The sequence below is a fragment of the Physella acuta genome, unplaced genomic scaffold (assembly GCF_028476545.2).
Source record: "Physella acuta isolate Inbredline_101_S28 unplaced genomic scaffold, ASM2847654v3 ptg001176l, whole genome shotgun sequence".
Lineage (NCBI taxonomy): Eukaryota > Metazoa > Mollusca > Gastropoda > Physidae > Physella > Physella acuta.
In genome coordinates, this window is record NW_026732693.1 from 394,278 (window position 1) to 408,995 (window position 14,718).

The following is a 14,718-nucleotide window of genomic DNA, read 5'->3' on the forward strand; positions in this document are numbered from 1 at the left end:
TGTGAGGATAATCAACAACAACTAATAAATGATACAAAAATCACATCGGCAGGCATCATGCAAGAAGCTCCGTTCCCAATCCCTGTTAAAATTACACAACGTGATGACAGAGCGCGAATCAAACCATCGGAACATTCGAGTCCCAGCACCCTGCAACGACCACGAACTAAAAGCAATTCTACACAATACAGCGTCCCAACGGTCAAGGCTGTTCATGTCCCTGTTGTCCAACGCTCTACTCACTATGCCACTAATAGAGATAGCACACAACATGTCGCCGCCCCCTATACCAACCAAACAACGAAACACCATTTGATCCTTGGTGACTCTACACTTAAAGGTCTCCATCCTGATATAATGGCCACGGATCATTACGAGCGTGTATCGGTAATAGCGCTGCCTGGGGCAAATTTTGAAAAAATTAGGGACATTATTAGTAGCCGATCACGTGACTCTAATACCACAACTGTAACCTTACATTGTGGTGTCAACGACAGTCTATCAAACGTCAGGCTGTCACAAGCTAATATGCTAGACATTGTGAGAAGTATCACTCACAAATTTCCCAACGCAACAATCCGATTTTCATCCATCGTACCCCCATGTCGGGGCAAGGGTAGGCAGTTGATAGATATAAATAATAGATTTTTACAATCTTTCTGCATTAGTTATAAATACTGTTTTATAAACAATACACCTTTTTTCACTGCGAAGTCAGGAGCCCCGAGACAACGCTTGTACAGTGACAGTATTCATTTGACTAAAATTGGAAGCAGCATTCTTGCTAAAAATATAAAGTATCCCCAAAGAGCCGTCAGCTTAACAGATAAAGACCATGTGCAACTTTCAAACGTAAAAGGTACAACGTCTGATTTGGATTCGACTGTTGATTTGCTTCCAACAATATCTTCAGATCAATTGAACTCTAGCCCAGGCTTACATCACTTAATGGGCTTTAGCCCTTTGTTGCTTCATCAAGCTCTAATGTTGTCGCTTAAGCGCCTTCCTGGAACCTAACTTTTTTCACTTACTATTTACTAGTTTAGCTCACTGTACTATTTTAATTATAGTGAAGGCAGTGTGAAGAGCAGCGAGTGTTTGTTTATCGTATAACAAAGCGTGTAATTGTAAGACAATTATATTGATTCTGTTTAATTAGTTCATTATATTGATTTTTGTTTATAACATCTCTTATTCATTGATATTTTATTATCTTTATGCATTGTCTATTTTCATCATCCTGGCCCTCACAAAGTGGGCTAAAATTGGGCCATTTAAATATTTTCCACATATTTAATAAACACCATGAAGTTCTAAAAATTTTAAACAATTCCAACAATCCTTTCCATATCTTTGGTTTCTCTGAAACTCGATTACAATCTTTTATAAATGATGTTGAGATATCCGTCTCTGATTATAACCTAATACGCCGAGACCCATCCTTACACAAAGAAACTGGCCTTTGTGTCTATGTCCACTCCTCAATTCGTTTCAAGTACAGGATGGATCTGTCAACGGACAATATAGAATGTATTTGGATTGAACTCGAAAAAAGCAAACACCATCCGGCAATTTTAATTTGCTTCCTTTATAGAAATCCCTGTGAAAACATGGATTGGTATGATCGTTTTTGCTCCATGATGGATACCGTTTTATCTACTAACAATGAATATATCATATTGGGAGATTTTAATATAAATTTATTAAAACCTCAAGGATATTGGCAAGATATTATTGATTCTTTGAATCTTAAACAATTTGTGCACACGGCTACCAGGGTAAATGATAAATCTAGTACAATAATTGACCACATATACGCATCACCTGACTGCAACCTAATAGAGGTCTGTGTCCCCTCTTGTGGTGTTAGTGATCACTTCCCTGTTTGTTGTACTTTTTCGACAAAAAGATTATGTGTACCTTCGCGGCAACACATAACTATAAGTTATCGCTCTTTTAGAAAATTTAATGAAAATCTTTTTCTTTCGGATTTATTGGCTGCCCCCTTCTGCAATGTATACAATTATAATTGTCCCGATCTTGCCATTTCTGAATGGCTGCGTATTTTCTATACTATATATGATAAACATATTCCTAAAATCTCTAAAAGAGTTAAGACTACATACAAACCTTCTTGGTTTAACAACAATATCGAATCTGCAATTAATAAAAGAGACTGGCTTAAACGTTATGGAACTTCTGAGGACTTTTGTAGGCAGCGAAATTATGTCAAACTGCTCGTGCGTAGGTCGAAGAAAGAGTATTTTAATAAGCTGCTGTCAGGCAAACCTAATTCCAAATCTATCTGGACTGCTATAAATCAAATAATTAGAAAAAAACGCACATGTAATACAGCTGGACATTGCCAGATATCTGCTGATGACTTTAACAATCATTTTATATCATCTGTAGCGCTCAACACAGATGCTGATTACACAATCAGTGAGGAGCTTAAAAATTTTTGTAATTCTGCTCACCGTGGTAGGACAGAGCTGATCATTCCGCTTCTCACTGTTCATGAAGTTTATGTTAGCCTAAGATCTCTTAAACCGTCTTCAACAACTTCGTTTGATGATATTTCTAATAATGTATTGAAGATTTCAGCTCCAATAATTTCCGAAGTTTTAACCTATGTCTATAACCTCTGTATTGCCAAGCATTATTACCCGACACATTTTAAGCATGCTAAGGTTATACCACTACACAAAAAAGGTAACATCCAAGACGCTAATAACTACAGGCCAATTTCTATACTTTCTTCCCTCTCCAAGCCACTAGAAATACATATAAACAAATGCATTTCATATTACCTAGAAAAGTTCAAGCTTTTCCATAGTAATCAGTCTGGGTTTAGAAAGTTTCATTCTTGTCACACTGCTCTGATTAAGATGAATGAAAACTGGCTTATAAATATTAACAAAAACCTACTCTGTGGCTCGCTGTTTGTCGATTTCAGAAAAGCCTTTGATTCTATTGATCACACCATACTTCTTAAAAAACTAATTCCATACAAATTCCACGACTTTACAGTTAGGTTACTTCACTCCTTTTTATCTAACCGATCTCAACGCGTGTTTCACCTTAATACCATCTCTTCACAGAAATATGTTAATATAGGGGTTCCACAGGGCTCAATCTTAGGTCCTTTACTTTTTTCTTTATACATTAATGATCTTCCATTACATATTGACGCTGGTCAGTGCGAGATGTTCGCTGATGATACTTCTTTGCATGTCTTTGCAGACAGTGCTGAGTCACTCAGTTACAAACTTCAATCATGTGCCAATCAGCTTGCAACTTGGACAAAATTTAACAAAATGAAACTTCACCCCGATAAAACCAAGTCAATGTTTATTACAACTCATCAGAAACGCCTTCGTCTTCCATCCACCGCATTAAACATTACTATAGACAATTCAAACATTGAACAGGTAGACAGTTACAAATGCCTAGGATTGTTTATAGATCACAACCTCACTTGGTCTGACCATATTCATTTTCTAAGAATGTCCTTATTAAAGACAACCTTTCAGTTAGCAAGGATAAAGAACTTTCTCAACTATAGGAGCAGGCTGGTTTTTTATGAGGCTTTTATTCAATCCAGGTTGGATTATGCTTCTGTAGTGTGGAGCGGCAGCTTTATATCTAAGCAGCGTCCTCTTCTTTCTTTACAAAAAAGGGCTATAAAACTGGTTACTGGCTTGTCTAGTAGTATGGATTCTTTTCTTACAACTAAAATACTTCCATTAAATAAAAAGATAATATATACTAAATCAATTTTCTTATATAAAATATTCCACGAAACAGCCCCCTCTTACTTATCAGATCTATTTTCTTTTAACATAAAATTAAATCGTCGTCTCAATTTACCATTCCCTTATTCAACCTTTTTCCAAAAACATAGCTTCGCCTACTCTGGTTCTAATTTGTGGAACAATCTTCCTAATAAAATAAAGCTATCTAGATCTGAAAATATATTCAAATCTAAATTAAAACTAAAATTATTTAATGACCTAACTGACTCATTGTAACATTTCTCATTCATCTATTATATTCTCTTTTTTATCTCATTATGTATGATAGCTATGTACCATTGTTTCTTTATTCCACATTTTCAGTGCTATGTGTTACTGCTATGTGTTATTGAATTGCTTTATTTGTTTAAACGGCCAATGTGAAAAAAGGCCTTTGTGCCTACAATTGTAACCGTTGTTTGAATAAATTTGAATTTGAATTTGAATTTGAACAGAAACACAACAACGGAAACACAACAACAGACACACAACAACGGAAATACAACAACAGAAACACAACAACGGAAGCACAACAACGGAAACACCACAAACGTACGCACCCACTCCGGCTGCTGCATCTGAAAACACTGGATGATGCACTGCATGCCGATGAAGATGAGGAAGGCGAAGGTCACGGTCAGCAGAAGTCTGGTGATCTGGTTCTCCGACTGCTTGCACTTCTTCATGGATTCCCGCGTCTTCTTCCCTGACATCCGTCTGTTGGACTCGGTGATCTGTCACGTGGGTACAGCTCATTATTCATTGTGACATGTCACATTAGTAGCTCATTACTTTTTACATTTAGATTGTTTCTATTTTCATGTATTTTCTTTAGTTTGAAAGTTAACAATAGAATTTTGAAAACTATTGTATTTATATACTGACTCAATTTTAAAGCTTGCTGTTTTATATAAATATATATATATATATATATATATATATATATATATATATATATATATATATATATATATATTTATAATTGTGGATCTTCCACCCTGCAACGTTTAGTATGCTGAGTTGCTGGTACTTTCATGATGATCTCAATGTTCATGAAATCATCAAGACACCAATAACTTACTTTCATGATGATCTTGATGTTCATGAACAGAACGGAGAACCAGGGGATGAGGATCAAAATGATGCAGTGGATCCAGAACTCGTAGAAGTCTCCTCCCTCCCCGGCACCGAAGCGGGTCTTCTCGAAGGATGGCCTAGGTTTGGTGTCGGTGCTGTTGTCCTCCTGGCTGTTGTCGACGTGCTTGAAGTAGCCGAAATGTGGCGCGTTGACGATGAAAGAGTTGATGGTGATGAGGAACAGGCCCAAATTGGCTCGTCTCTCGTTGCAATATTTCTAAACAGAGTGTCAAATTTATCAATAAATAAAAATTATTTTAAATATAAATGACAAATGATAAAGTTAATTTTCGTGGTTTTAAATCTAATAATAGGACAAGGTGTTGATTTAACGTAATTGATAAGACAAATATGTAACGAAAGTGCTAGTTAAAAACGAAAGATATACCAACATCAAAGTGTTTTCCAATCCCCCCCCCCCTCCCCCTCTTCAAATATCGGAACGAAACGGGATAAACATCTATATATATAATTCTCCTCTTCGAGCCGTTAGAAAACAAGCTGCAAACGCTCTCCCTACCTCCCCACCCCTACATGGTTTTAGTGAGCTGTGTTCACTCTAAATGTTTACAAGCAGAGCCAACGATTTATTTTAAACGTAGGGGGGGGGGGGGAAGTGGGGGAAGGAAGGGGGGGGGGGTTATGGTCCTTAACGAGCTACTTATAGTGTTTTAAAGAAATATTTTCAGTGTCAGCGTTGGTACTGTCGAATTCACAAATTATGAATTATTGAAAATTAGAAACAACTAAATAGCGGCGTATGTTATGCCGCGGGCCGGCTCGTTATTTTTATTTTTCTAGAAAATATATATTTTAACCAGTGTCCGGACTCCCCCCCCCCCCTTCCCCCGAATATATGTGCCCTTCCCCCCCTTCCAAATCGTATTTTTTAAAATTGCCTTTAAAAAAATATTTTAACACCAGAATGTGAGGTCTCTTTGAAAATAATGTAAACAATTTTTTTTTTAATTTTCAAAGATTTTTCTCATCAAATTCCTATAGAAAAATATATTTCTGTTGAAAGCCAAAGATCTCAAATTTGCTCGAGTAAAATCATGCACATATAAGTATGTTAAAAAAAATAACCAAGGATTACCACAAAAAATCAAATCCTACCTTAGCACTCGTAATCCAGCAGACCATGATGTACCGATCCACCGTGACCCCCACTATGATCCACACGCTGAGAACCACTGTGAAGAACAGCATGGGGTACCCGATGTAGCTGAAGAAGACGCCGTAGCTGGGGCTGTAGATGACGTCAGGGTACCAGGCCTGCAGTGAGTCACACAGGAGGAACATGACCAGCACGCCGATGTCGGCTCCAGCCTGTGGAAACATCAAAGGTACGAGTACAGGGAGTCACACAGGGGGAACATGACCAGCACGGTTCCAGCCTGTGGAAACATCAAAGGTACAAGTACAGGGAGTCACACAGGAGGAACATGACGGTCCCAGCCTGTGGAAACATCAAAGGTACGGGTACAGGGAGTCACACAGGAGGAACATGACGGTCCCTGCCTGTGGAAACATCAAAGGTACGGGTACAGGGAGTCACACAGGGGGAACATGACCAGCACAGCTCCAGCCTGTGGAAACATCAAAGGTACGCAGAGTTTCTTCCAGGCATCTCTTCGCCCCCCCCCCCCCCCCCCGAAAATTTTTTACCGCCCCCCCCCCGAACGAAATGAAATTTATATAATTTATATAGAAAATATATACTTTTAACAGTGTCCGCCCCCTCCGAAGAAAGTCTACCGCCCCCCCCCCCCCCCCGAAAATTTCAAGTGCCCCCCCCCCCCCGGAGAAAAAAAGTCTGGAAGAAACACTGAAGGTACGAATAGTGGCGTCCGTCTTCGGCAGCAGTGGCGTCACTAGGGCGGGTGTCACCCTGATGGGTGTCACTCGATGCGGTGTCACCCGCTGCGATGTCACCCTATCCCTTTCCTACAATTTTGTATTATTATTTTTTCGTGTCACTCCTACCCTTATTCTTTAATTTTTAAACTAGATAAAACACAATTGTACGGTTAATTTTACAATTTTCCGATTTCATGCCACTCCCTAAAGGGTGTTATCGGGTGACCTTTATGAATCACCCAGTCAAAACTACACTGACTCTCTCACACACACATATATACATACATACACGCACACACACACACACACACACAAACACACACGCACACACGGCTACTCACCATTCCTGTCAGATATCTTGCCGTGGAGCTGACCATCCCAGGCCGGCACCAGACTATGATGGACAGGATGTTGCCCACCAATCCCAGGATGCACAAGATGGGTCCGATGATGGCGCTCATGACGTAATGGAACCTGGTCGCCACCGTCCAATCCCCGTCCTCGCCGGTGATGGTTAGGATTTGGGTTGTGTTGGTGAGGATACTGGATGCGATGTCGCTTGTGATGTTTAGGTCCGCCATTGTGAAGCAACGCCAAAAACTATCGGCTGTATTGCCACTTGGGATAAAATAAGTTCTGGACTGTTCCAGATAAATTTTCTGACTGTTTTCCTTTACTCTTGTAAAAAAAAGTAATTTATTTCGTTAACCACTTGAATAAAAAGAATTACTCATGTATTTCTTGGAATCTGTTTTAAAAAAATATTGAATGTTTGTTAAATATGTAATAGAAGATTTATTTTTTTAAATATAAATTATTTCACACACAAAAAAGAAAATAAAACATAATTTTTTTAAACAGTGCTTTTGAATGTGTTTCTAAAATATCGGCCATACACTGTTAAAACCGAAGAATAGTTTAGTTGTTTCCCTTGAGGCGATAATCTACCCCTACCTTATAAGCCTTGGGTAGAGCCAGTAATACAAGCAACAAAACAAATATTCATTTTAGACCAGCGGCGTCACTAGGTCCGAAGGTCGAGTGTCACCCTTTGGTGTTAACGGAGGGTGTCACCCTTTGGTGTTAACGGAGGGTGTCACCCTTTGGTGTTAACGGAGGGTGTCACCCTTTGGTGTTAACGGAGGGTGTCACCCTTTGGTGTTAACGGAGTGTGTCACCCCACCCACTCTCCAATAATTTTTTTGCATTTTATTATTCTAACTGAGTAAAACACTATTTTAACAGTATAGTTTACGATTTATAAAATTAGGTGTCACCCCCTGAAATGTGTCACTCAGTTCGGACTATAGGCTACACCCTTGTGACTTACACCCTTGTGGCGTTTGCGGACCCAAAATGTCAAAAAAAAAACGTATGTGATTAGTATTGGACCCCCCATAACTGGTAGTGAAGTATGGGCCCACAATGTCAAAATAAAACCAAATGTGATTAGTACTGGACCCTATGACAGGTAGTGAAGTACTGGCCCACAATGTCAGAAAGACAAATGTGATTAGTACTGGACCACCATAACAATTAGTGAAGTACGGGCCCACAATGACACCCCCATCATGCCCGCATGTACTCACACTATAACAATATTCGCCAACTAACCATTGAAACAGGGAGCGTGAGTACTTAATCACGTGATATGACGACCGAGTTTTCTGAATAAAGTGCGACGATCTTTTGCGTTGTACACAAACTTATAAACCAAAACCAGGTTTACCCCTAGGTGAGTTAGGAATGGGTCGAAGAGGGTTCTAAGCTTTTATTTGATATATAAAGACGAATAAAAAATACGAGTATACACTAAAACGCGATGAATACCACTTTAACATACAATTTGATGTAGCCTACATGTTTTCTGCACCAAAGATGGTAGTTCTGTTAGCTCTACTCAAGTTAATTAGAATTTCAAGATTTAGGTTAGTGTGAATCTCAGATTTTAAGTTAGTCAGAAATCTTAATTTTAACAGTACAATACCATTAAAAAACAATAATTTCTTTCAATTTCGACCGTTGTTTTTTTTTATATTGTGTAAGTTTATCATTAAGCTGATAATTAAAATGTTCATTTGATTTCCAATTATTGACAATCGCTAGTAAAATAAAAAATGTGATTTATCACACTTAAAATAGTTGTTATTAATATTATTATTATTATTATTATCATTTATTATTATTCCCAATAACGAGATGCAATAAAACCATTATTTCGTTTTTATATTTATTGTCATTAACATCATTAACATCGTTATCATAAATCATTATCATAATTATTAGCTAATTAAGTTTTACCATAACAATCTCCACCTACCCAAAAATGTAACTCCAACTGTGAATGACTAGACACCACTCAGCTAGAATCTAACAGAAATTAATTGTAGTTCATCATTTTATACGACTCATTAACCTAATTATGGCCGCTCGTCTAGGGGACTGCGCATGACGAATACTTATCAAATACTTAGCGGCAGTTTCATGGACGTTCGGAGATGTTTTGGTGGAGCAGGGTCATCCCCGCTCGCTCATTGGACAGACGGAATTTTACGACGATTTGATTGGGTGGTTTCGGCACGCGGTGATGAAAGGGGAAGTAGAAAGTTAGGACTGACCAGGAGAAAACCGGAAGTTGTGGCTTGACCGCGTGTAGTGATAATAACCCTCCGGGGTCACCCCGTTAGCGGGATGGTTTGAGTGGGGCGGAAAATTACGAGATACGTACATCACGTTTTTAAGAGGGAGTTAATTTTTTAACTTTGGTTTTAGGCCGACCTGAACCGATTTAATGAAATGGGGTAGAAACAATGTTGTTGTAATAGTGACGAAAGCTGTAGCGGAGGAAAATTTATATATATATTTATATATATATATATATATATATATATATATATATATATATATATATATATATATATATATATATATACATATATATATATACACATATATATATATATATACATATATATATATATACTAGGCATGCTGCCCAGCTTCGCTTAGGCTTTCGAAAACATTGAGAATTTGAATGCTTAATTAATTCGCCCGAAGGTCGGTCTACGACCTCAAGAGTTATGAAGAGGTTCCTCCGTGGACATTTTTTTTCGATTTATAGCTCATATAAGGTACCGGTCAGTCGAGGTCAGTTTTGACCCCCACATCGTAGACTTTTCGGCCAACCGGCCCCCGTGTTCTGTCGCACCAAGGCAAGATCATGCCAAATTTGAAGCGCCTGCGGCGCCGGGAAGTGCCCTATCGGACACCCGACAATCTAGATCTAGATCTAGATTCCTAAAAGAATTTTTTTTTAAAATTTAGCCCGAGCATAATAAAAAAGAATACATTAACCAAGTTGACTTGCTGTGTCTCGAACCCGCACCACCTGCGTGGTTTAATGTACACTAACATCTCCGCTATTTAGGCACCTTATAAAATACGGAGAATGAAACACGTATTTTAAAATCTTAACTTACGCGAATATGCCTATTCTTTCAAATTAATTTTTTATCCCAAATTAGCCAGTTCCAAACAAAGATTTTGTATAAAATAAATAAGTCTTGAAATAGTTTAGTCCTAATATAGACATTTATTTTTGGAATTGATTTTAGAGAAGTTAGAGTCTAAATCTAGATCTTAGCGTCTACGTCTAGATCTAGTTATTGCGTAGATTTAGATTTAGATTTAGTCTAGATCTAGAATCTCTAGATCTAGAATCCAAATACATAAAATAAATTTTATGAGTTTAGGCCGGAAAAATTGTATTGTATACATTTCATAGTGTACGTAGATCTAAATCAAATTTGAATGAAATAGTTCATTTCTTTTCATTCTTAACACGGCAGATGACGTCATTAGTTAATGTATAAGCAATAGTGACGTCACAGTTTTATGCGTTCTTTTTCACATATATTAATGCTTTTCCGGTTGCATAAATAATACTGTTTCTCTACATTCGAATACGCCTTTAATTTTTATTTTTCTTCTTTAAATAAAATTGTGGTTATACATTTAAAACATCTAACATATTATTTTCAACAAAAGTCCGTAAAAAGTTCTCCATATACCGCTGCCGATTCTGACGTGATGTCCGGCGAAAATTTTTTGCGGACAGAGAAAGAGAGAGAGAGAGAGAGAGATGTGCGCACATTGGGCTTTTATAAATTAGGATATATATATATATATATATATATATATATATATATATATATATATATATATATATATATATATATATATATATATATATATATACATATATATATATATATATACATATATATATATATATATATATACATATATATATATATATATATACACATATATATATATATACATATACATATATATATATATACATATATATATATATATATATATATATATATATATATATATATATATATATATATATATATATATATATATATATATATATATATATATATATATATATATATAAAAGAGAGAGAGAGAGAAAAATCGTACTAGAAATAATCCTACATGCTTGGAATGAGGATAGGGCTGTGGTTAGGCATAAGGTTTATTATTTATTTGGTTACATCTAGGTCCAGATCATTGAATTATATTATTAAGATTATGGAAAAGTACTTTTTGGAACCAGTAACATTAGAGACGAGAAAAATGGCCCGTTGAGGAAGGGTACAACGGGCGCTAGGCTGATAGTGCTGTCTCTTTTCTCTAAACTAAAACCAACCCACCCCCCACACACCACCCCCACCCCACCCCCACACACCACCCCCACCCCCACCACACACCACCCCCACCCCTCACCCCCACACACCACCCCCTCCACACACCGCCCCCCCACCCCCCCCCCAAAAAAAAAAACATGTCTACCGTCCCATTCAACGAAATATAATTATATACTTTTTCCAGTGTCCGCCCCCTCCCAGAAAATTCTACCCCCGCCCCCGAAAATTTCAAGTACCCCCACCCCTCTCCGGGGAGGAAAAAGTCTGAAAGAAACACTGAAACCAACCCACCCCCCCACACACCACCCCCCACCCCCCCCACACACCACCCCCCACCCCACCACCACCCCCCACCCCCAAAAAAAAACATGTCTACCGTCCCATTCAACGAAATATAATTATATACTTTTTCCAGTGTCCGCCCCCTCCCAGAAAATTCTACCCCCGCCCCCGAAAATTTCAAGTACCCCCACCCCTCTCCGGGGAGGAAAAAGTCTGAAAGAAACACTGAAACCAACCCACCCCCCCCCACACACCACCCCCACCCCCCCCCACACACCACCCCCCCCACCCCTCCACCACCCCCCACCCCCAAAAAAAAAACATGTCTACCGTCCCATTCAACGAAATATAATTATATACTTTTTCCAGTGTCCGCCCCCTCCCAGAAAATTCTATCCCCGCCCCCGAAAATTTCAAGTACCCCCACCCCTCTCCGGGGAGGAAAAAGTCTGAAAGAAACACTGAAACCAACCCACCCCCCCCACACACCACCCCCCACCACCCTCCCCACCCCTACACACCACCCCACCCCCACCCCTCCACCCCCCCCCCAACCCCCCCCAAAAAAAAAACATGTCTACCGTCCCATTGCAAGAAAACCACTTTTTAGATTAGACACATTAATTAGGCTGTAATTTTATTATAGAGTATCGATGAGGAAATTTCTTTTGAGTTGGGGAGGGGGGGGGGCTCAGACGTTCTTACGCGGGGGGTGGGGCTTCGCCCCTACCCGAAGAATTGTATGCAAGAAACTCTTCACGCAAACCATTTAGATTAGACAACATTTCCTTTTTTTCAATGTTTACGCGATAATCAATGACGTCATTACATTACTGTGTGCACTCTCTGGTTTGAGATTATGTTCTACTCTACGCTAAATGTGTCGACGTCATATTTCGTTTTTCGAATTACTGTGCATGTTTTTAAATTGCTTGTGTTTTCTCTAGAGCGTTCTTGTCAGACAGAGCGTTCTTGTCAGATACACAGACAGCGAAACTATTAGTATAGACGAGAAAAATGGCCCGTTGAGGAAGGATACACCGGGCGCTAGCTTGATAGTGCTGTCTCTTTTCTCTAAACTAAAACCAACCCACCCCCCCCCACACACACCACCCCCACCCCACCCCCACACACCACCCCCCACCCCCACCCCCCACCCCCCACACACACCGCCCCCTCCACACACCGCCCCCCCCCACACACACCACCCCCCCCACCCCTCCACCCCCCCCCCCCAAAAAAAAAACATGCCTACCGTCCCATTCAACGAAATATAATTATATACTTTTTCCAGTGTCCGCCCCTTCCCCGAAAATTCTACCCCCGCCCCCGAAAATTTCAAGTACCCCCACCCCTCTCTGGGGAGGAAAAAGTCTAAACTAAAACCACCCCACCCCCCACACACACCACCCCCCACCCCCCACACACACCACACCCCCCCCCACCCCCCCCCCCCCCCCAAAAAAAAAACATGTCTACCGTCCCATTCAACGAAATATAATTATATACTTTTTCCAGTGTCCGCCCCCTCCCCGAGGGGGGGGGGGGGGTCTCAGACATTCTTACGCGGGGGGTGGGGCTTCGCCCCTACCCGAAGAATTGTATGCAAGAAACTCTTCACGCAAACCATTAAGATTAGACAACATTTCCTTTTTATTCAATGTTAACGCGAAAATCAATGACGTCATATAACTTTGAGCACTCTCTGGGTTTGAGATTATTTTCTACTCTGTGCGCTAAATGTGTCGACGTCATACTTCGTTTTTCGAATTACTGTGCATGTTTTTATTTTCCTTGTGTTTTCTCTAGAGCGTTCTTGTCAGATAGATAGATAGACAGACAGCGAAACTATTAGTATTAATTATTGGAACCCGGGTCAACATCGTCTTTGAAAAAGTGGGATTATCGTTGGAATCGATGAACCGAAACCAAAGAGAAAGCATGGAGCCCTTATAGATCTCGCTTGATTCGCTAAACCGGAGAAAACAATTGTCAAAAACATACGACGATGGCTGGGCATATTGCTGTTTAACCTGTTTGCATTGTTTACATAATTAAAGACTAATTAGACACTCGATATTGACAAGAGAATATAAATACCACTAGATAACATTTGTATCAGTAGCCTAAATCGATTGATTCTGTGCATTGATCGATGACTGGTCTGTTCGGGGGTGACTGATACCACCTTGCGGACGGGTTTTCTAAATAACCTTTGACCTTCTAGCATCTCTCACATCCGGGTCATTAGATATCATTACGTGTTTGGATAGCACAAGGTCGTTATAAAACGGATCCACCGTGTCCAACTGACAAGATCCGTGTCAGTCATATGATTGGCTGGAAAATTGTACGGCTTTTACGCTTGTTTTGTTTGAGTGTTGGTAAAAACTCAAGTGCTCGTATAATTGCGCATCAGTTTAGTGCAATGCAGTGTTTCTTCCAGACTTTTTTCTCCGGGAGGGGAGGGGGGGCACTGGAAATTTACGGGGGGGGGGGGGGGGGCGGGGGCGGTAAACTTCTTCGGGGGGGGGGGGGCGTACACTGTTAAAAGTATCTATTTTCTATATATATATACAAGCTTGTTAGAGCATATATTAATGCGAATCAATGAGAAACTCTATTAGTCCGAAAAAATACTACAATAAACTCACGTAAGATCAGATTAGATAGTATCCAGTACCCACTCCGCGCCTAGTATCCGGGGTAACCTCGGCAGGACGATAATAATTAGACCTTAAAACAAGCAGAGTTTCAACTCTAAATCAGCGCAAGTCGTTAGCTGGAAATATCAGAAATCAATAGCGGCGATTCGTTGAACTCAATTCAGGTGTTATCCGCGAGTAATGACGACACACAATTACAGAGCTTAGGTTTAGACGGAGAGTTTGTAATGTAATTAAAACGCATATTTTAAAATAAAT

The 14,718-nt window shown here is 39.4% G+C and overlaps 1 protein-coding gene across 6 annotated transcripts in view; it reads right to left on the reverse strand.

Annotated features, from left to right (window-relative positions):
• The window catches only part of LOC131956780 (putative G-protein coupled receptor 139), a 45,085-nt gene that overhangs the window by 2,645 nt on the left and 27,722 nt on the right, over positions 1-14,718 (reverse strand). For 2 of the 6 annotated variants that reach the window (XM_059321357.1, XM_059321361.1), the window contains exons 2-5: positions 7,133-7,539; positions 6,048-6,260; positions 4,876-5,148; positions 4,355-4,528 (exon numbers count right to left, since the gene is read on the reverse strand). In XM_059321357.1, the coding sequence (XP_059177340.1) occupies positions 4,355-4,528; positions 4,876-5,148; positions 6,048-6,260; positions 7,133-7,372 (900 nt within the window). In that variant the 5' untranslated portion in view covers positions 7,373-7,539. Of the gene's footprint in view, positions 1-4,354; positions 4,529-4,875; positions 5,149-6,047; positions 6,261-7,132; positions 7,540-9,092; positions 9,253-14,718 lie in introns of those variants that run through there. The other 4 variants (XM_059321359.1, XM_059321356.1, XM_059321360.1 and 1 more) reach the window with 4 other exon arrangements.